At 41.2% G+C, this 23,449-nt stretch overlaps 1 protein-coding gene across 1 annotated transcript in view; it reads right to left on the bottom strand.

Annotated features, from left to right (window-relative positions):
- Positions 1–3,811: 3,811 nt before the first annotated feature.
- Positions 3,812–23,449, bottom strand: part of CYBB (cytochrome b-245 beta chain) — a 29,887-nt gene continuing 10,249 nt past the window's right edge. The window contains exons 2-13 of the mRNA XM_071430328.1: positions 22,899–22,994; positions 21,419–21,529; positions 17,949–18,033; positions 16,862–17,007; positions 15,893–16,083; positions 12,211–12,340; positions 11,203–11,295; positions 9,573–9,826; positions 9,128–9,290; positions 8,155–8,301; positions 6,848–6,972; positions 3,812–6,095 (exon numbers count right to left, since the gene is read on the bottom strand). Coding sequence (XP_071286429.1) covers positions 5,969–6,095; positions 6,848–6,972; positions 8,155–8,301; positions 9,128–9,290; positions 9,573–9,826; positions 11,203–11,295; positions 12,211–12,340; positions 15,893–16,083; positions 16,862–17,007; positions 17,949–18,033; positions 21,419–21,529; positions 22,899–22,994 — 1,668 coding nt within the window. The 3' untranslated portion in view covers positions 3,812–5,968. The remainder of the gene's footprint in view (positions 6,096–6,847; positions 6,973–8,154; positions 8,302–9,127; positions 9,291–9,572; positions 9,827–11,202; positions 11,296–12,210; positions 12,341–15,892; positions 16,084–16,861; positions 17,008–17,948; positions 18,034–21,418; positions 21,530–22,898; positions 22,995–23,449) is intronic.

Below are 23,449 nucleotides of genomic sequence, written 5' to 3' on the forward strand. Positions count from 1 at the left end.
ACTCACAGCACTGGGGTTACCCAGGAGGAGAGCTTGGGGGTCAGAGTGTTTGCTTGGGGAAAAGCTGCTGGAATGCCCCAGGCAGTGATGTGAGGCTGCACAACAAACCTGCAGTCCCCAGAGAGTCAGTTCATTCAGTGTGGTGGCTTTTACATGGTACCAGCTGATCATCCAACAGATTCATGCAAGTACAGGCAACGGGACATTCATTAAATGACCAACAACAGTGACTAACTTGATGAAGATTCCCTGGCTAAGTTTGCAAGACAGACTCAGCTGCCTGCCTCAGAGGATGTGAAAGGGCAGGGCAGTGGCTCCTTTGCAGGGGCAGCAACAACTGTAGCAGAGGCTATAACCTTCAGAGGTTTCCTGTACAGTGAATACAAGCTAACACTGGGACACTGAGCATCAGTCACTCCTCTGTAAGCTGAATTTCACTGCAGCTCCTGTTGCTGTCCTGTACAAGCTGATTTGTCATAATTTCATTTGTCATAAATTCTGCAGCTCCTGTTGCTGTTCTGTACAAGCTGATTTGTCATAATTTCTTTTGGCTTGTAGCCATAGGTCTTTGCTATCAAGTCCTTAATTTATGCATGACAAGAGTGATGGACAGTGATCCACTTACTGACTTAACCATTTGCACCCCTATTACACTGAGAGTATTGCATGAATTGCTAACAGTTGTGGAGAGAACTTTCATAATTTTGAGTCAGAAGATGGCTGCTCACAACCTACACGGTTCTTTTTCTGTCTCCTCAGGGGAATTTGCTTTAGAAACTGTTTCTCACAGTCGGTTTGCAGTCTTTGCTGATAATTTCCTTTCTGCTGTCTTTGCTGATTATTTCCTTTCTGCAGTCTGAGCAAGGGTAAGGTTTCAGAGGGCTTGAGTGAATTCACCACCTGAAGAGAGGCTTGAGCTATCACTGGTTGCCTCAGATGAAAGGGAAGTAAGAGAAAAAAGCAGAGAGGGTGATGAAACCTCAGCAGAAATTTCCTTCATTAGCTGTTCATGGGAACTAACACAGCCTTGGGCTGTCCTGCAGGGATATTCACTTATGCCCTGCCTCCATGGCATTGCAGGGTAGAAAACCCTTTGGTCTATAGAGGAAGATTCTGTGATATGAAATTGGACAATTCCTGTGCCAAAATGCCCTGCTCTTTACACTGGTACTGACAGCTGCATTTTGGCCTGTTAACTGCAAGGAGATCACAGCAATTGCCTTTTTCCAGCTCTTCCCTGTGCCATTTCTGCACCCAGGAAAATTCCACCTGGATTTTATGAGCATTCTCCATCATTCAGAGAGAATCTTACAGAGTCACAGTGCAGATCCCAGACCTTTGCAGGGCCCAGTCTAACTCACAGCAGTGTAAAAAGACAAAACCAACACAGGAAGTATCTACACTTCAAAGATGGCTTGGCCAAACATGTGTCTGCAATTTGTTTGTTCTGAAGGTCAAAAAACCTAGGCTGAATGGTATTTGCATATTTTCTGGCCCTAAACCCAGCTGACCTACAAGTATAAAACAAAATCAATGAAAGAGTTACTTGCAGGACATTTTGCTTTATAGATTGCTTCAAGAATAAGAAAACATTTATTCCAAGGGAGACAGATGGTTTGATTCTTCCTTCACTCTTCCTTCCTACTTCCCTTCCTCCAGCTATGATCATTATTTTCAAGGTGGCTCAGTCTTTTGAGGGGCAGTGAGGTGTTTTTTTTGGCCATGTCCCTCATATCTGAACAATGAAAATTAAGTATGGGTCAAATGCAAGGCTTTTTTTACAGGATAAATGTACAAAAATTGACTCACACATGCCAAAAAGTCTAGGACAGAGCAGCTCATAAATTTCTTTCATTTCAGAATTTAATGTTAAAGTCATTAATAAGAAGGAAAAAATATTACTGGAGAGGTCCAAAACAGTCTGGTTTGTCAATCCAGAGGCGGCTACTGCCCTGGTCTGTTTGTAGTGACAGGGGAGGTTGCAGCAGACCCAGGTTTGTGAGATGAGCACTGCAGTGGTTGGAGCTGGGGTGAAGCCCTCGTGCCTCTCCCTGACCGTGCATTGGGCACAAACACTTGAAACATTGGCAAGAACATCGTGGGAGCTGGAGATTGAGAGGAAATTTTCAGAGACTGGGGGAAGGAAGGAATGAGAAGTGAAGCTGGGGCAGCAGCAACTGGTAGAAAAAATGGACAGAGAGAAATCAGTGGTAGTTCTCTGGGCAGAAAGTTTGCCAGGCAGAAGAGTACCAGAGGACAGGGAGGGAATGGGGCCTGCAGAGGTGCAGAATGGGACTGGAAAGCATTTGTAATCTTTCAGCAAGTCTTTCAACAATTTTCCACTCCAATGTGATTAATTTTGCTGTTAGTCTGGGCTGGTTTTGTGTGGTGAATGTAAATGAGACCAGTAGTTGTTAAGGTCTGTACCAAATGTAAAACTGAATGTCTGGTTCATGAAAAGCAACTGCTCTGGCTTGTGCCTGTGCAACTGATGCTGTTTTACACAGTCAGGGATGGGGATCATGATCCTGCCATCCTTTACAACTGCAGCATCTTAATATATGCTCCTAAATTCCTTTGAGTATATATAACTATGTGTTCAGACACTTGGCTCTGCATTCTACAAGAATATCACTGAAACATTAAAAAATATAAGCAGCCAACATTAACTTGCTAAGAGCATTCCAAAATAGAGTAGGATCCTCAGAAAAAGTGCCATAATGAGAATTGAACATTTTTGTTTGTTTGTTCAAAAGTACCTTGTATTTCACAGGCAGCTTTTTTTGTTAGTTTTTGGTTTTTTCCATTTATAATTTAGCTTAACCCACCATCTGAGAACTGAAAGGCAGAAAATCCCCACCCAGCAGGGAAAGTCTTACAAGACTTTGAAGAGGAAAACCTATTTTGCAGCTGGGGTGGTTTCCCACCATGACGGTGAACAACAGGCACAGAAGCACTTTTTTTGTAGCCTGAAACTTAGGAAAACTTGGATTTCATTTGCTCATATTTACATTTGGCAAGTAGGGAGCAGAGAAGGAACTGGGGGTATGAGAGATGAGACCCAATCTATCAAGTTCTTGCTTGAATACATCATCTGAGCATGGCCCAGCTCCTCTCCTCTCCTTCCAATTTCCAAAGAAAAGGTGAGGCCAGGGGGAGCCAGAGCTGCCCAGCACCCCAGAGGGTCACAGCCTTTAAATGTAAATTATCATTTAAATGTAAGGCTAACTGCAGCGGATTGGAGAGTGAGGATATTGAGGAATTAACTAACTGCCTATTTCAGATGACTTCCTATGGGAAGGCAGAGAAAATATTTATAAGAAGGGAAGGAAAACACCCTAGGCTGAGGCCATAAGTGAACTTGGAATTTAACTCCTAATTGCTTCCATTAGTTGAAACAGTTATTTTAATAATCCAACAATTGGCTTTTCTTGCCCTCAGCAGAACATTTGTCATTTGAGTAGGTGAATTTTTGGCCCTGAAGCAGAGATCAGACTTCAGTACACTTCATAATACACAGAAGGAGGAATTCTTCAGCCAGAGGCCAGGTGATAGCAATGGTCAGATTGCAAGCAGTGGCATTTGGCCCCAAAAAATGAGTGTCCTTGAAGCTCACCTGTAGCCCACTGCCCTTAGGACTCTAACTAGTTTGTTTCTTATATTTGTGTTTCACTGCTATTTATTTCACTCTTGTACCCTAAATTTAAGAAAATATTCATATTCAGACCATGACTGATTGTGCATGGCTTGCTATTTTAGCAGGATCAATATAACTAACTTTTGAAAAAAACTGAGAAACTCTCGCTTATTCTTTCCTATGTTTTAGGAAGACAATGATTTATTAATAAACACAGAATTACTATTTCTGAGTTCAAGCTGACAAGCCCTGGTACAAGTGTGCAGCTGGTCAGGAAATGTCACTGCAACTGGCTAAGTAAGGAAAGATCCCTGATGTTTTAAGAACAAACATGTCAATATATAGAAAATTAATGGTGAATTAAAATACACCCCTCCAAGACTCTTAAGATAAATATGCTGTCTCCATGAGACCCCTTGCAATTCTTCTTTGCCCACTTTATATGATTATGAAAGCCTGATCACATTTCCATTAAAATCAAGGGTAAATATTTCAGTGCTCTTTGCACAGGATGAGACCCTTATTATATTTTAGTAGCAATATTTACTCCACAGAAGAAGTTTCTTTGGCTATACTATGTTGTGTTATGATTCAATAGATGTGTATCTGACAAAATGACGTGGATTTGAATATGGCTCTTCTGAGGGAAAGAACTGGAAAATTCCCCACCAAGAGTTAATCTTTGCCAACATTTGCTGTTAACTGATATAAATAAATAGGAATGGTAGGCTGTCTTTCTGAAGTAGCATTCAGAGCCTGAATAACATTTTAAAATGCTGTAAAGGGAGGACACATATCCTGTCTGGCAAGCTGAGGTGTAAAATATGCTACATGCAACCAGATGGCTGCACAAAGCTGTCTGAAATTGCAGAAGGAGACCACAGCTTTCTTCTGTGGCTGCAAGAACCTGCCAGGAAGGTCTTGTGCTGTGCAGGGGCTACTGCAGGGCTTGGCTGTGGAGCTTAAAAGTCACAAAACTGGGATGAATGGAAGACATGGTATACTAAACTGTGGCTTTTTCAAGGGTTTTTGCACTTGCTTTTTCTTTTTTTTTTTTTTTTTCCTATGCTGCTGGCTTTAATAGTTTTTTTTCCTCTCTTGCCAGTATTAAAAGTTTTGGTTCCCTTTTTTGGTCTGTTTTTAAGAATCTGTTACCTGTAATGTGCACACAGAGGCACTGGGCTGTGTATGGGAGTCTTGTGCACATCAGAAACTTTACCCACAGCTATTCCATAACTGAATGAAGTGAGCATTGCTTTCTCAAGGCCAGTTTCACCTCAAAGAGGAACAGCTGAGCAATGGGGCCAAAGACACTGCTTGCATCTAAGAGTGCTTCAGAAAACACCCATTAAACCATTCAGCAACTGCTTTTTTTCAGCCTTGCACAGCAGAAATGGCAGTCTTGGAAACACAGAATCTCTTCTTGTATGGCTCCCTGCACTGTGAGCCTGAGGATGTGAGAGTGAGGGTGTCCAAAGCAGCCAGCAGTGACTCACACACCAGGTGTGGGACTTGAGTCTGTCCTTGTCACCCCTCTGCAGCCGGGCTGGTTCTCAGAAGCCCAGGTGGTTCCTTTTCAGTTCTTCTCTTTCCTGAGGAGAAGCAGCTTCTTTTCAGCTGCATCAGTTCTCTCTTGGAGAGGATGTTTAAGGCTTATGTTGGAAGCCTGGAAGGTGTTGGTCCACAAAGGAGTTTTCCTCTTGGAAGGAACGAACTTTCCCAGCCACCCTTTTGCAACTCCCCTGGTTCCAGGGGAGAGTGAGGATATTGAGGAATTAATGAACTGCTTATTGCAGATGACTTCCTATGGGAAGGCAGAGAAAATATTGTATAAGGAAAGGAAAACATCCTAGGCTGAGGCCACAAATGAACTTTGAATTTAACTCCTAATTGCCTCCATTAGCTGAAACAGTTTTTCAGGATAAGCTGCCTCCTAATAGCAAGCATTAAGCTAGAATGCTTTATTGTTTAATAGCACTGAGCTTTATGGGTGTGAATTGGCTCCCAAAAGCAAATGACAGCCTCCACTCTTCAGCAGTCCTTGCAAATAATAGGAGGATAAAGGCAGTTAATTGAGGGGAAATGCCCTCACACAGACAAAGAAAACAGATTTCTACTCAATAGCCAGCACACAGAGGGCAATGAAAACTTCCCTAAGGTAAAACTGGACTCTTTTATTCTACCACAGAGCCAAAATCATTCCCAAGAAGCAAAGGGACCTGTGTTAGTGTAGCTGAAATTTAGAAGCTGGGCTGTCCTTCCCAGACTCCAAACAGAAAAATAGATTCAGTCTTTAGACTTTGCTTTTAATGACTCCCACTTGCTTCAGAGTTAGAAATTTTCTTTGTTAAAAATGAAGTGTACTCCTCGTGGATCAGCTTCTGAGTTGCTGATGCTCTGCTTGTTGAGTGTGTCAGCCAGGCCCTCAGGGCCACAGAGGAAAACACCTATTCTGGAGCTGTCAAGAAAATGAAAATATGGTCAGAAACTAGGTCTGGAGCAGCTGGATATTCCCCATGTAAATAATTTTTATGTTCTACAGATGCAAGGTTTTTTCCCAATTACAGGAATTGGGGTAGAACCGGACATCTATCCCCTAAACCTTATAACCCTTTCAAACTTATTGCAGCTTCTAAAACAAATGCTGGGCTAAATCTCAGCTCAGCCTTAGTTAGTGAAGACAGGTTTATTGCCCTCACTGAATCAAAGAAATAGAGATTCAAAGAGCTTATGGCACAAATTCTTGAGAGGAGCTATTCTGGTGTTTTCCTGCAAATTTTGGGTGGTTAGCTAAAGGTCATCCATATTCAGGTTTGGTTTCTAGAGGTAGAAAGTGGTTTTGGAGGTGTTTAGACCTCACCTGATATTCCTATTTACTTCAGCTGGAAAGCTAGGGCTAATTTTTTCCTAAATCTTCTGCTAGTAATTAGAAGATGTATCTTCTGGAAAAGGATACTTTCCCACAAGATATCCCAAGAAGTATCTTGTGGAAAATGAATGACTTTTAAAAAAGTTGAAGGTCAAAATAATTTGTTCAAGATCATAGATCATGTCCGTGGCTGAAAAAAAATAGAAAATACCTGGAGAATAGGTAGGGTAAAAAAATGCTCCTGAGACTTTATCAGCCAAAGGAACAAGATTTTGCTCTATGGTATGTATGGCCATTAAACAGAGGAAGTCCACAGACACCATAATTTTGCAAAGGTTTACCCAGGATGCTTCCCCGCAATTGTTTTGAACTCATTTTCCCAGTTAGGTCTTCCATACAAGGTTTTCTGTTTCAGTCCTGTAATCACATCTTTCTCTTCTTCATGATGCACTGCAAAGTGAGTGGCCTGTGGGAAATGAAAGACAAGGGACAGATAAATACTGCAGCATTGTGTTCTGGTTAAAAAATAATAATGTCAGTACTGACTGAAATATTTCCCTAATGAGATTATGGAATTTATGGTATTTTGCAAGGAAAGATAAGACTGATAAAATCCTGGCTATCAGTATCTACCCTTTCCTTCTCCCCAGACTGGGTGATCTCAAGAGTTAAATCTATGAAACACTGAATGCAGCAATTAATTGTAGGGTTTTTTCCAATGAACAGGTTTAGTCTAAGAACTCTAACATAGGACTGCAAATTAAAAAATCCTTTCCCTTCAAATAAAATAGCATGACTCCCTTGACCATAATGAAATCCTGCCTGTTTGTTCTCTGGAAGGTTTGGTCCATATGAGGAGGCCTTGCCTGTGTAACTTCCAGCTAGACCAGTTAAGTCAAGAAAAGCAAGGAAGAGAAAATGTGGTTAAAGGCATAAGCTCAGGCCTTACAGAGTTCTGTAGCCCTTTTATACGAGATAAAAAAAGCTCCAGGTACCTTTATCCCCAAGGAAAAAAATGAGGAACTTTTCTTCTTTCCTTTCTCTTTTTTTGATGTTCCATATGTGATAACTTCCTTGCTGCTCCCCCTACCTGTCCATCTAGCTGAGCTACAGACTTTGGGCACATGGTGAATTTTGCGGTGGTGAGATAAATGTAATATAAAACATCACCAAAAGTAACAGAGTGAGAGTCTTTCCTGACTCAATCCCACATTCTCAGGCATTTGCTCCTTTGCATCCCCACAGCAATCTACCAGCACAGGACCAGAGAACTCATGAGTCCTGAAACAAATATGCTGCTATGGTTCAAGCTTTGTGCAGTGGCTTCCCTGGTTCCTAAAGCCCTTAATTACATGCTTGAGGCAGCATCAGCTGCTTTAGGGACTCGTACATGGTCAGCTGAGGTTCCTCCTGTGAACAAAGCCTGCTTCCCACAGAGCACAGCCAGAGGAAAGCAGAAAGGAAATCAGTGCCCATGAACAGCTGATCCCAGGTAACTGCTGATGGATAACACCTGTCTGCACACACCCAAAACCTCTGGGAGCCAGATGGATGCCCAGGATAAAAGACCATTTGAATAGCTATGAGAACAAATTTTCTGACATCAGCCTCAGTTTTATGGCAGTGATATTCCCCACTGTGTGGTTACCTGAGTTTCATCCCAGCCTGTAAGGTAGATGTTGTAGCTCAGAAACTCTGCATTATTCCTCTCCTGCATTTGAGCCTCCAGAGATTGCAAGAGGTCAGCAAACCATTCAAAGGCATGAGTGTCCCTGCAAAGCCAGTAAAAATAAATCTGGAAGAGACAAGAATGAGCTGTCAGGGGACACAGACACTTATGTTTTCCAGGTTTATGTCTGTTGACAGAGTGAGGATTATAGAGTTCTGGTAAAAAATGCCCTGAACACTTCAGTAGATGGGTAGGAATGGTATTGAAGCTATTCAGGAATTTTGATGCTGAGAGGGTTATAAAGCTGAATGACTGACTGCAAGAACAAGGAAATATATTCCTGTTTCTCTTCCACATTTTTAGTTTGCAATGTTTCCCCATTTATCTCCTTGTAAAACAGTTTGTTAGGACATAAATAAATGATTTAGAGGTGCACTCTCTTTCTGTCTGCTGGCAGGCGAGATAAAGTAGGTAAAAAAACCAGTTCTGTTCTCTGAATATGGCCATAGCTGCAAAGTGTGACCCCACACCTCTGCACAGGGAGTTTCCAGGAGCAGGAGGGGACAGGAGGATGTTTCCATTGCTCTTCTACTTATGAAAAAGCCTTCCTCTTTGTGCTGAGGGAAGGAATGCAATATTTCCCCAGGCTGTATTAGCGCCTTGAACTTTATGTTTCTCAAGTAGATGAACACCATTTCCACTGCAACTGGAAATCCCCAGGGCTACAGTCAGGATTAGCATGCATGATTTGGCTTTTAGGCTGTCTCTCCTTTCATTATATTTTTGCTTTAGAGCCTCCTGTTTTCCTCCTGCTAACCTTGAGAGGCAACTGGACTCTTCCTTCTTTTAGGACTCATGCATGCCTGGAGCCAGATCACCTTTGCTGTGCCTGCTTTGACTGGGCCCTTGAACAGTTACAGGGGTCAGGGAAAGAGGACACAGGCATCCATACCTTCTTGAGCTTTAGGTTGGTGGCATCATGGCAGTATTTGTACCAGACAGACTTGAGGACAGATGCAAAGGGGGTGACCCCTATTCCAGCTCCAACCAGCATCACAGTTTCATAACTGAACACGTCCTCACTTGCTGTTCCAAAGGGGCCATCCACAGCTATTCTGGAATTTAAAGTATGCTTATTAAATCAGAAGTGAATATTTATTAACACCATTTAAAATGACAGTTAAAAGGTATTTGTCTGCTACAATGCATATTTGGACTGAATACTAGTCAGCAAAAGGAGAGGTGGAGCTGATAGAAAAAACTGTAAAGAGGCATCTAAGACCCACATCTGTGTCACCATTCAATGTTTGTATCACTGGTGCCATCAAATTGCTTGAGCAATATTTAAACTACCATAGGTGTTTTTTGACTTTACCATGGAGACTCTTTGTACATACTTGGGCAACTTCCATGCCTCCTGGAATTCTTGTTTATCACAGCCACAGGCATTGAACAAGCCCTCTGTCCAGTCTCCTACGATTCGGACATGAATGCTGAAGTAATCCTCTTCTGGGGCAGAAGTCAGTGTAAATGGATGCCATTCCAGTTTAGACACTGCTGGACATTTGACAAAAATGTATTGTCCAACCTCCATCTTGAAGCCTTTTTTCATCATCTGGAGCTCAATTGTCTTGAAGGGATGAATGACCACCTACAGTGAGGAAGGGCATAGGGAAAAACAAGGAAAAGAAAATGTCTGTCCTCACTGATGTATCTCACTGATATATTTACATCCACCATCACTAACATCATCCTCTGCTATGAGAGCAAGGAAAGCAGGTGAAACTTTCTTCCCAGCAGAACTGAAAGAGAGCAACAGCACCTGACAGGCAGATAAAAGCCTGCAGAGGATGCTGATGTTTTGGTTGAAGTATTTTCTCACACCACCACACTTGCAGCCACTCCAAAGGACAGGCCAGGCTGGCACATCTTGTAACACATCTCCAGATTTGTGTGAGCACATTGTTAATTCCAGATGGACCTTACCCACTGGCACAGAGCACAGAGTTAATGGGCCTGACTGTAAATATAGGGGCAAAACCACAGGGCTATCCTACAGATATTGGACAGGTAGTACCACTGGAAATGGATGATTTCTTATTAGCCAAGGTGAGACCTTGGCTATTCTTTAGAAACAATCTTCTAGAAGTAAAACCAGTAATTCTGTCACTCAAGTTTTTAATCCTAAAGTTGTCTGCCAAAATTATTTTCATTTTTAAAAAGAGATTTGCAAGAGGGAGAATCAAGTCTCTCTGTCTGTTAATTTTGGTATTAACTGTGGTGTTTAGGATGGTGAAGGAAATTTTCTGCCAACAGGGCACAAAACAGATGCCATAGAAATATAGTGTAGAAGTAGCACACAGGATATTTTGGTAAAATTACCAAAAACACACAGATTAGGAGCCTTCCAATGTGTCAGCATCATTATAGAGCACAGTAGAAGCACTTAATGTCATCCCCCAAACCCTGCTATGATTTGAACAGGGTGTGTCCTCAGGATGCAGCACAGTGCCATATGAGGAAATTACCCTGGGAAAGGCCAGGATAGTTTTCATAAGTTTGAGCTCAGTTCTGTGCTAATTCAGCTGTCAGAATTTCAGGATCAGTGTTAATATCTCTGCCACACACCACAGAAATGAAAGCTCAACATTAGATTCGGATACATGAAACAAACATGCTCTTAACTTGTGTTCAGGGGTCATTTGTTCTGTGTCTTAAATTTGTCTCATGCCCATGGAATTTCTGTACTGTGGAATTTTTTCACCCAATACAAAGAAAATTCCCTTCTTTCCTAAAATTCAATCCTGTGCCTTAGCTATATTCCTCCTCTTCCTCACTTTTAGAGGCTACATTTGGATGTTAGGTGTTGGCATCACGACAGCAGTCAGAACATTCCTTCCACTGATAACCTGGGTATGTAGGAGCCTCTGCCTTTGCTGCACCATTTGGAGGAGAAGGTGAAGCTCTGCCTGGTGTTAAGTACAGCATCAGCACTTACCTTTGTGATAACAGGTTGTTATCACTTACCTTTGTGATAACAACCTTCTGCTGTGACCTCCAAAACCGCACCAGCCGCTCACACAGGTACAGGAACATGGGACCCACCACCCACTTCCATGTCTGTAGGCAGAAGAAAATTCTGTGATTCTGGGTCAGATGATGAAGATCACAGAATCATAGAAAGGTTTGGGTTGGAAGAGATCTTAGAGATCATCTAGTTCCAACCCCCCTGCTGTGGACAGGGATGCTTTCCACTAGATGAGATGGCAACTTAGATCAATTCAAATCCTGGAAATTCTATAAGCAGAAGTGAAGTTCAAGTAATCTCTATTATTTATAAACCAGATTAGGGAATCCTTAAGATATATGACATTTTCAAAATTCTGGTCAGAGGGGGAATTTCTTTCTCTGTTGAGTGTTGCAGCTGGCTTTTTAGTTTCTACTAGAGTTACAGCAAGGTATTTTCCTGCAAGTAATTTTGTCTCTGTCTAAAAAAGAATGTAACAAAGTGAAATGTGGTATTCAGGTATTATTGACTCAGGTCTGTATTACTGCAGGAAAAGATGTGGTTTCTGTTAACAGCTCAGTCTGAAATGTGAAAGAAGAAACAGCCTGGTTAGTCAATAAAAGCTGAAGTTTCAAATTCACATTTCCAAGGGTGTTATTTTCTTGCTAATGACCATTAGTCCATTAATAATGTTAAACTATTTATTATGAGCATTATAGCACTTTCTAGATATCCCCAGGAGCCATTACTTTGCAGTTTACTTTTTGGATAAAAAGTTCTCAGATACCAGTTGCTCTTTTGCTTTGTCTGTCAGCTGTGCTTATTTTACAGCATGCTGCAAGTGTGCAGTCTGTCTGGAGTCCATTTCTGCTTACAACCCACTGTGTCCAAAACTCTTGCTTCATGCAAAGAAAGATGCCACTGGAGAGTGCTGAGGGTTATATGGCTAGTTTTATATGCAATTTAAGAAAAAACAGAAAACTGTAAACATTTCCAATTGGATTTACACACAAGCCAGCTGTTCTTACCATAGGAGGATTCCCTGAAAACTGGGGGATTGGACAAGCCTCAGTCTTGCCCCAGAGAGTGAAGTTCTTGTAGCAAATTTCTGGGTTGTGTTCAGCCAGGCTTTCAGCTGTCTGTCCCCGTACAATACGACTGGGAAAAAAGTAAAGGTCATTAAGGCAATGAAATTAAAATTAAAGTATCTGTTCCTTATTGTTATTGTATTTATGTACATCACCCTATTTATATGGAGTTGTCAATTTGTGCACTGCTACAGCTCTGATACAGATTTACTGCTCTAATCTACCCACAAAGTTACCATTCAGAAATAAAAATGGGGAGGGAAGTTTGTGGGATAAAATCCTGATTTCAAGGTTAAGGTGAGGAACTGAGAGTTATGTTCATTACCACTTCCAGGATGTGGTCACAATTAGAAAGCTTCATTCTTTTCTGAGTTATCCTACTTCTTTTCTTCAATTAAAAGAAAAAAAAAATAAAACCTGACTGAAAGAAAAAAACAAACAAAAAAACCAAAACCCAAAACCTGGAATGGACAAGTAATCAATTTGCTACTGACCACAACAGAGATTATTCCTGCTGTTTATTTTAGAAATTTGGAGATCCCTTTCCAAAATATTCTCCCTTTGGAGCAGCTGTTCAGGTGCTATGAATGAATACAGATGCTTTTGACACAAGCAGCTATTACAGCTAGCACCTTGCATCAGCCAATTATCTGGCCTCAATTTTCTTGCTTGGTTGTCTTTTTGTTTATTCATTTGTTCTTTGTTTTAATATGAAGAATGCTAACTGATCCAGTACAGCTGTATTTCCAGTAGCAGAACTGGTGCAGAGAGGTAATTTCAGTTTCAAGGGGCAAAAGCCTATTCCTTTTCACTATTTCCTACCTCTGTTTGGAGTTCTGCCAACCTCAGGATCCTAGTAAAAACTTTCAGATTAAGATCTGCTGAATTTTCTCTAGAAACAGTCTGCTTCTGATCAGGCTGGTCAGTTTTATGCCAACGTGATTCTTTGATATCTTCTCCCCATGACTTCTCTTTCTGCTTTCCTAGCTCAGTGTCTGTGAGCTAGACAACATTTCTGATATTTCAAAGAACCCCATGGTATCTAAGCCATATGCACGCCTAGCTTCGTGTGACAGATTTTCCAGAGAATTGTTACAAAACCTCTGCACAGGGTTGAAAGATAAGATATTGCTCATAAATATTACTAATGAACCTCTTCTTCATTAACTGTTTGATTAATATCCTGTCTGAAAAATAAAGGGAAGCTGTGACAGTGTCCCAGCAGCATCACGAGTTGCAATTTGCAGGAACATCAGCAGTTACACTTCACTTCCCCACTAATGACAGGGGGTTCAGCTGGGCCACCTCTGGGATCATTTATGGGAACAGGAGGAGCCCATTTCCTCCACTGCCCTCCCCATTGCTTAAGGGAAAGGGGGTCTGAGGGTTTTTGCCTTGCTCTATGCTCTATTCAAGGTTAACAATGTCAGTACCCTGTACAAGACCAAAAAAAGTTTATTTCCCCTTATCAGTCAGTGTAGATGCTCTTTCTAGTACTGTAATTAAGCTTTCAGCAGTATAGACTTATAGCTACTTCTTTTTTGGCTGAAGGTTTTCCTTTAACTCCAAAAGAGTGAACTGCACCTCTGTACCCTCTCCTCCTCACATTTACTGTGTGGGGAAATTTGGGACATTTGTCTGTGACACAGAGCTCATGCACAAAAACCATCAGTGCTTCAAAAGTGCTATAACAGCTTGTAACAGACAAGAATTATTGTAGAGTCAGAGAATTAAATCACACAATGGTTGGGTTGGAAGGGACCTTTAAGATCATCCAGTTCCAACCACCCTGCCATGGGCAGGCACAACTTTCACTGGACCAGGTTGCTCAAAGCCCCATCCAGCCTGGCCTTGAACAATTCCAGGGATGGGGCAGCCACAGCTTCTCTGGACAACCTGTGCCAGGGCCTCAATACCCTCACAGTAAAGAATTTTTTCCTAATATCTGATCTAAACCTACCCTCAGTTTGAATCCACTTCCCCTTTTCTGTCACTCTGTGCTCCTGTAAAGTGTCTCTCCATTCTTCTTGAATCTGCCCCTTTGATGCTATCAATAAACTTTGACTCAGCTTTCTGTATATACAAGGATGTGTGTTTGCAGAGATTGATGAGAATATGTGTGACAGCCTTCTGTCCCATGAGATAAACTGGCATTCATGTCTCTTCCTAACATGTTGCTTTGAGAGTGTCAGCTCATACTCATTCCATGACATCCATCTTTGCACACCTGAGATGCCTTCCATGAGTGTAACAAGCTCATCTCATATTTCTCAGTGTATTTTCTCTTAACTCAAAATGTCATTATTACTTTGAAGGCCAAATAAGTGGGGTCACTGAGTTCACAGCTGGAAAGCATCCTTTCCTCTACAGATGAGAATATTCCTGTTTATATCTGCTTCCAAAGGACAGCTGAACTTCACTGACAACACTGCTGCCCAAACTCTTGCCTTTTCATTCCAGTGCAATTAAGATGGTGGGAGTACAGTGAACACTGAAGTAAATAAAAAATCAATTTTTATAAAATATATGCTTTCCACTGACCTCTGGAAAGGGCAATGCTTGCTTTCTGATAGCATTGTGTAGTATGTAGTAATTACTGGCAAGTTTGGACATTGTGTCAGTAACTATACAATGTTTGCTGCAGAAAACATGAACCTCTTGTTTTTTTTCCTCCCACAAGTTTTGCTCAAACTGTTTCCTTGTTATGAAAGTTGGAATGAGCAAATATGCTGGGGGTGATTCCCATCTGCCTTCTATTTGTGTTCTTCCTGTTTTACTTTGATTTTTGACTTCTTAGTGGCACTAATGGACTGTAAGGAAGTGGTTTTGAATAGTCATTTTTGCTGGGCACTTTTAAAGCACACTTTCTATTGCATGTAGGAGTTCCTTTAAAATGGGCAATGTAGTGTAATTATGAACTATTTAAATGTAGCTCGGATACTTGAGTCTTTTTTCTTTATTCACCCATTCTTTGGTTTTATAAAAAGGATCTAAAGTTCATTTTTCTAAGTGCTAAAATTGGGTTTGTGTAGTGCTAAAACTGTTTCATTAGGCTTTCCAGCTCTTTCAGAAGATATGAAATGAAGCAACAGCAGAAAAAGATCTTTGGCATTTGAAAGTTAAAAACTTTACAAATGCCTATTTCTAAGTTGAAACAGCTAAAAATCTATTCTTAAATGCTGCTTATACTACGAGTTCATCCAAGTCTGAAACATAAATCTATATTACTATAGTTTTCATTATCCAATAAAATTCTAAACTCTGTAATTTTTTTACTAAGATCTCCTTACATGCATGTGTGTGATGCAATTCCTTTTAGGAGAGGAAGGAAAATTAACAGTTAAAAACAGAAACCTTGGAAAAGAGTTTTGCAATTAAGATATCAGAAGAAGTTAAGTGATAGCGAGCCTAAGTATGCCAAAGTCACATGAAACCTGTGTGAGGACAGCTTGTTGCAAGTATCAGTGAGAGCTTCTTGACTCTCAGAGCCTCTACTGGCCCATCACTGCCATCAAAAACAGCTGCTGCTCAGTGACAGGAGTCCCCATACTCATGTGTGAAGGGGGCTTTAAATAAAGATTCAGTGGTTATCAGATATTTGGTGATAAGTGCAGATACTCACCCAGCACCGTGGATGACAAGGCCAATAAAGAAGATGACAAAGAGATGGTGGGTGTACCAAAATACTTCAAAATATGACCTCCGGATGGTTTTGGTGGATGAGGTGATGATGAGGATGAGGGCCAGTGTGATGACAACCCCAGTGATGCCAGCCAAGTATGTGAAAGCCACATAGAGGCCCCCAACGGGATTCTGTGAAACAATTGCACACCTTGGTCTAAGGAAGGGGTTGCACCAAAGCAGAGCCAGTTGAACCATTCCTCACCAAACCCTTTACTTTGTTATAAGTCCTCAAGTCATCTGATGCCAAAATCCCTGTTCATTTTCGTTGCACTGCACATTTACCTTTACTAAGGTAATTGGAAGTAGAGAGAATGCTTTTTCCATGAATTCACACACCAAACATGGTTTCTTACTCTGCCATGGTTCAGCAGGACTGCTTTGGGGAAGGTGAATACATTTGCACAGGTCTGGCGTTCAGAGCTGGAGTCCTACATCCATATTTTGGGAGCTAAATGAAAACTCTCCTTTCCTCTGGTGTTGCATAGCTGTGGGACTCATAACTCATGCAGAGTTTGGAGGCTCAGTGCTCTTCTGAGAAGTAGGGAAGTACTTTCTCTTCTTTTTCCCCACTGACCAGAGCTTAAACCACCACACTTCAAAACTTTTGCCTTTACTTCTGTGTACCTTTCTGAGTGTCATGTCTAAGTTAGAACGCTGCTTTACAGGGTATGCTTTACATAATGTTTTAAAACTTCTTTGAAATCCTCAAGTGAAAAAGTTTAAAGTACTACCAGAGCTCAGCAACGATATTACTGGCAAATACAGAAAACTGAATTCTACAAGGTTTTTCTGCAAGATGGCCCAAACCCAGACTGTGGACACCAGAAACAGGCACTCTGCTCAAATAGTTTTATATGATCACCCACACAAATGTAGTGATGACCCTTTGGAGTCTGATGTCACTTACAGCAATGGTTTGCCTGTAGAAGTTGACATAGCTTTCCTTTGGTTTGTCCCCAAGGCCAGAAAGCACAGCTGCCAGGGTGCCTTTCTCTTCAACACGGGCTTGCACACTCCACTCCACGTTGAATAAGTGTGCAATGGTGTGAATTGCTAGGAGTGACAGGAAAGGAATAATCAGCATTGACCACAAGTACTCGTCAGTTTGGGGTTGCATCTCAAAACTTTGTCACATTTGTCAACTGCTGCTTAAAGGCTCTGCTGCTCTCGCCATCTTCATCACAATTGCAGATCACTGATGTGTTTTACTGTTAAAATTTTACCACCTGAATTTTGCAGGTTTTGGGTGAGGGAGGGAAAGAAGTAATGGGAAATTTTCAACATATTTTTGTTCAACAAAGCCTTTCAACAATTCAAGTAGCAGTGCCCTAACAAATAGGATACTGAAATATGGAATGGCTTAAACTATTTTTTAGGATCATCCTCATGCAGGACTTCTGTAAAACAGCCAAGAACTGAATCTGGATTTATTTGGGGTCACATTTATTAGTGCTGCTTTGTTCTTCAGTTTTGCTAATAATCATCAGTAATATCCTCACTGAGCTGAATGCATCCAAAAACCTAAACCAGCTGAGATGTTCACATGAATTCCATACAAGTCTTTGTAGGGTAAAATTGTACAATGCTTTTCAAAATTTGAACCACCTCCTACAAGTAGATACTTATTTGTCTTCAAAGCAGGTCCAAGCTTTTTATATCCTTTTTAAAAAAGAATTTCTATTATTTGTTTTAGATGGCAGATAAGAAGTAACTAAACAAGAATGAATCCAGTGTATCCAGTTCTCAGGACATTGCTAAACACCCTTTATTAAACTATCATAAATAGTACTTACAGTTCAAAATACAGGTATTCTTTCTTATCTTTTGCTCTCTGACAGTTGGCACATATCTGGAAACTGATTTAAGCCTTGGCACACACTGACTCCTTTAATGAAAGCAGGTCACTGTCCATATCTTAAAGAACTTGAATGCCACCTGGATTCCACATAAAATACACAAGACAGCAATAAACAAAGAAACATTAGAGTACCAACCAGTGTGAAGGGCGATCATCCAGGCCACCATTTTGTGAAAGGTGAGGTTTCTGTCCAGCTGTCGCCTGATCCGGGTAGAGCAGCACTTTGGGTAGAAAGAAAAAGGTATTTGAAGATTATTTGTGTTGTCTGTGCACACTTTTTAAAGGCAGGGACAAAATCAGAAGCCCTGAGCACACTGGTGGCATTGCTAGGAAAAATGTAGAATTCCAGAATATAGACAAAAATATTTCCCCCCATCTTTCAGAAAATAGGATTTCCAGATTATGTTTTAACACGTCCCCCTGAAACAAAGTATTTGATAAGGAGAAAAAATTTAACATCCAGTATGACAAAGGAATACATCTCATCTCTTTTAAATTGTACATTATAAACAAAATGAGGGATCACAGTCTGCCATGGCAGAGTTACTGCTTTGCTAGCACCAGGATCCTATTGTAGGTCACAATCTAGAAACAAGCTGCAAAGTTTGGGTGTAACTGTCTCAGAGAGCTCCCATCCCAAATCATATCACCTATGGCAGCGATATGAAGGCATTCCTTCTCCAAAATACTGGATTTACTTCCCAGGCATTCACTTACAACTTGATTTTGGAGTTACCAAAAAAAAAAAAAAAACCCAGCAAAAATCTCTGCAGATACAAACCAAAGAAATTAATTCTCAAGAAAAACAGAGTGATATTTTCATTATTATGGGTTCCTAACAGACCCCACATGAACTCTGCTGCAGTCACTGGGAGTTTCCCTAAAGCCTTAAGTCCCTGTAAAGCTGCCATTTGCTGTCTCCACACAGTAGAAGGCATGACTGTCATGTGCTGTATGTTTGCATTGTGTTTGCTGACCAGATAAGGGAACAAAACACTGTGCAAACTACCACAAGTATTTCCTCACAGGAGACAAACACTCTGGGGCTGCCACAATCACTTCAGACTACAATGACAACCAGAAGAAATTTGGCCTTTTTGTATCACCTATATTGAGAAACAATAAAAAAATATTGTAGAATAAAATGTAGCATAGTGAGGCAGTGCTTGACTCCCTTGCAAACACCACTTGATGCAAGAAGTAGAGGCCAAGCAATGGCAGAGGGCTCCAGATGCCTTCAGTCAATGTGGCTCATTAACAACAGTTAATACAGCAATAATGGACATGCAAAAAACAATACAGCTATCTTTTCAATTAAAAAGTTGCAAAGTTATTACAAATAACTTTGTATTGTGATTTCTGGGTGGCAGGATGGAGAGGGCGAGACTTTTCTGTACACTCCCCTTGAACACTGTGTTCGAGCAATTCTTTCCTCTTCTTGACCCCAATGACATTGCTGTTGGGAAGGTCACTTCTCTTCCAATGAGTTATTTGACATTTAAATGATTTTTCTTATAGATCCTCACAGTTGTTACCTGCAGAGCATAGCTAATCAGAGACAACTGCACAACAAGCAAAGCAGCTGTCCCCCTGTGCTGAGGCCACCACAGCACTGCCACTGCCGGTGGCTCACTGGGCCGTGGGTGTTTTTGCTTAAGGTCTAAAATTACATCCTTCCTGGGGCGTAGCTTTACTGCCAAAAAGCAACTGGAGCTAAACAAGCAGCAGCTGTCTAAGAGCTGTTCTATGCCCCTCCCTGCCCTCCTTGCTCACCCTCAGAGCCCTTTGCTTCCTCATTCCCAGCCATCAGCAGGAGAGCGTGCTGCCAGCAGGAATGGAATGGTGTCTCCCTGCCTGGGACTCACTTTTATCTGGGTGTAGCCTGAGTGACTGTGCCACAGTGCCCAAGGCAGAAGGACTGGCTCTAGTTTGAATACAAAGAGGGACAGTTTCCCAAGACCTTGGTTAGAAAAGTTAGGTTGGTTATGCATGCTAGGAGAGGAGCAATTCAGGACAAGTAGCACAAAGTCCCAGCTGGAAAACAATTCTCAACACCCAGAATCAGTTTTTGGCCTTGCAGTAGCCTCCATGTGTACACCCAGCTCTTTCACTGTTTTGAGCTCAGAACACCTCTGCCCAGCTTGCTTTCACCTGTGCAATCTTAAAAATGCCTTATATGATCATTGGCTCATCATTATTTTCCAGTTGAATTCATTCATAGCAGCATTAATTCTTTTGAAATTTATGTTCATTATTGACTTCTCCTGCCAGAGGAGTCAGCTCTGGATTTTGGCTTATACTTGCTGATCTGCCTGGGGAATAACAACTTTAACCCTACAGCTTTATTTACTATCCTTCCTCCTTTTCCATGAATGGAGGGTATGGCTGGCTGCTTTGTAGCATCTCAGGATCTGAAGGAGTATAGGAAAAGACTGAAAGCCTGACATATATTTCCAATTTTATATTCCTAAGTGTTATTCCTTAGAAAGGCTAGAGCGCTGGCCTTGCTCATAAATGTAATTAAAGAGTTTAATGTAGTAGGCACATCTCATTTATTCAGCCACACTCACTGTGAAGATGTATGATGTACTAGATGGGAGTACAGCCTATTTTGTCTCTGGTTATTTTCTTATTGCTTCATATCCCACTTTCTTCCCTTATGAAGGACTGGTGAAACACTGCATCTATTTTATCACTTCCTCTTCTGCTCTGCCTCTCCAGCCCCTGTAGGCTGTCTCATTTGCATTAAGAAATTCAGACTGGGTTTAGAGATGAAAAATGACTTCTGGGAACTGGTTTTGTTGAACATGTTTTTGTTAAAAGTGTCCAGAAAGAAAGGAAGAATCATTATACATTTGGAAGGACAATTCATGAACTTGAGGAGCATATTGCTTTTTCACTGGACCATGGCCTGCATTGTCTGCATTATTTCTGCTGTAATAGCCAGAAATCAAGATTTTGGCAGTGTGATAGAGTCTGGAAGCCTCTCCAGCTGTCACTTAGGATAAGCTGTCCTTTCCTTAGTGTCAGCTCCTCAGTGCTGTGTATTACATTTGCATTTGGGAGCTCAAAAAAGTCAAAAGGCGTGTGAATTATTTCATCTGAGATGGAAATGCAATTCAGACAAGATAGAATGTAAATTTATGAGCCAGCTGAAAAAAAGTCCCATTCTGAAAGTCTGCAAAAGACAACATTTGCCTTAAGGACTGAGCATGCAAAGACGGAGAGGGGCTGATATTTCTCTCTCTAAGTGGGTGTAGCATCAGTGACAAACAGTGGATGTGCGTGAACACCAATAGCTTCTGCCAGCCAAAAGAGGGACTTTGCATCCAGGGCAGGACCATGCCCAGGAGGCAGCTGAAAAGGGAGGACTCAAAGGAGACTAATTCAGCTAAACTCTCAACAGAGCTCTAGATACCCCATGGGCATTAGACCTCAGTCTTGCTCACAGCCAAACTCCAGGCTTATCTGCTTCTCATAAAAGGACATCCTCAAAATATGGTATATTTGGGGAACTTGGACACAGTTTCTTGGTATACTTGCAAGTCTGTTTAGGTATGAAAGATAATATCTTTCACAAATTTTGAAATTCTTTCTTCATCTTACCGCACTTGATCCTCTGAGGAAGGAGAGCAAGTTTCGACACACTGGCAGCAGAATCAGCATGCAATTGAAATTCAGGCAGGCTGCAGGGGCCCTAGCAAGAGCCAGAGCACGCTGGAATTAGAGAGATGCTGTTATTAATTGCATTACCTAAGACATTATCCAGGACACAGATTTCATTTATGTGTTATATCATAACTGGTGTGAGATCTAGAGTTCACATTTACACCATGAATGTTCCAAGGAATCATGCTCTGGTCAAGTCAGAAACACATGTGCAGGCAGAACATGCTCCTGCAGACAGACACCTCCTGTTTTTAGTTTTGAATTAACATGGTTGTATAAAAAGCTCCCTGCCATGTTTGGCATTCAGCAGTCAAACACAGGTGCAAATCTAAGCCATTGGTAGAGTTTTGTGTCCCAAGGCTGTAAATAGTCTGTGGTTTCAGTTGGTGGGGGTTATGGACAGCTTATAAAGAGAAGTGGTTTAAGTTCTCTGTCAGTAAAGGAGTCTAGGGAAATTTGTTGCCTCAGCTTTTAGGAATCTGTTTCCTTAATGTTGGTCTTTATACCCTTAATTATTTAATATTTTTGAACTGTTTGAAATGAAGAAAAAATGACCATATTAATCAAAATGCAATGAAGGGAAGAGAAATAATGTTTGCTCTCCTTGCATGGACTGGCACCTTTTAGGTTTTAAAACACAGCTGTTTGGGTTTACACTGAGCTGTACTTATCCAAGCACAAGTCTCTGTGACTTGAAAGGCAACTGCATCATGATTGCAAAGGACAGGATTTGATCCACAGACCAGAAGCTGTATGCAGAATGGGATTTCAGGCTTTGTAGAATTAAACCATGGCTTTGCAAACCTTCAGCAAAATGCTGTGCTCTGTAATCTGAAGCTTAGGTTGATTTTTATGCCTGTGATCAGGGTTTTAAAATAGGTGAACAAATTAATTTTCCTTGTCAATTGGTCATGACCTGTGGCAGATTTGGAAGCAAGTTTGTAGTAGGACACTCAATGCTGCATTAACCAGTTGGATTACATGGAATAGCTCAGGATCCAGGATCACTTCACTACCTGGCTACCACTCACACTCTTGATGAATATATGAATGGTGATTGCTTTTCAGAGCCAATATCTTTATAAACTATTCATGGTCTGAAAAATAATTGCAAGGAGAAATGACTGCACAACAGTCCAAAGGCAATATTTTATTAATCTTCTGCTTAATAAAGTAGCCACAATTAATGCTTAATTTAATTACCAAGAGCATAATAATTAACTGAAAACATCTTTAGAATGGGATCTCTCTATTTTGTGCACCAGCTTCCTGTTCAGAAGCACTGAACATCTGCCTGCATTCAGTTATCTGCTTGCATGTGACTTCTACATGAGCCTGCTGCTCCAGTTTTGATCAGCTAAAACTATTAAACTGCTGTGTGCTCTGTCTGTGCCAAACCAATAATGTCTGTACTTACGCCAAGGAGCACTCTGGTGTAGAAGAATTTTGGTGGGACATCATACACAAGATAATACCACCAAAAGAGGAAGACATTTAAGCCCAGCCACACAAGCTGAAAGAGAATTAAACAGGAAGCTTACAGTTTGTTGTTAGAAGTAATCCATCTGAATTTACACAGTTCAGATAACAGTCAGTTACTTCCCTGTGCTCCTGTTTGCACAGAGAGATGTACTGCAGGGTATGAAGTTTTCAGCAAGGGTGACAGAAATCTTTCTGCTGTAAACAGGCTCTGATTTGTGAACACAGGGTACAGGAGTGGCAATAGACCAAAACACAGCAATGTGCAGCTGAAATGTTTTCACAGGTCAAGGAGTTTAGGGCTGGTTGTATCAGGACTGTCATATTACAATTGTTTAATTCTGAGCCCAGTTAAATCTCTACCACTGAAGGTTAGGGACTCTTCCAAATGGCAGCTCCATTCCACAGGGACCTGTGTGAGAGGAAGACTTGGAAGCTGTGACAAAGAAGCTTGAGATCTAAATTTAGATGGACTAAATTGCACATAGG

This window comes from Agelaius tricolor, unplaced genomic scaffold, assembly GCF_023055355.1.
Source record: "Agelaius tricolor isolate 1412-34295 unplaced genomic scaffold, bAgeTri1.0.p SCAF_7, whole genome shotgun sequence".
In the NCBI taxonomy this organism is placed as follows: domain Eukaryota; kingdom Metazoa; phylum Chordata; class Aves; order Passeriformes; family Icteridae; genus Agelaius; species Agelaius tricolor.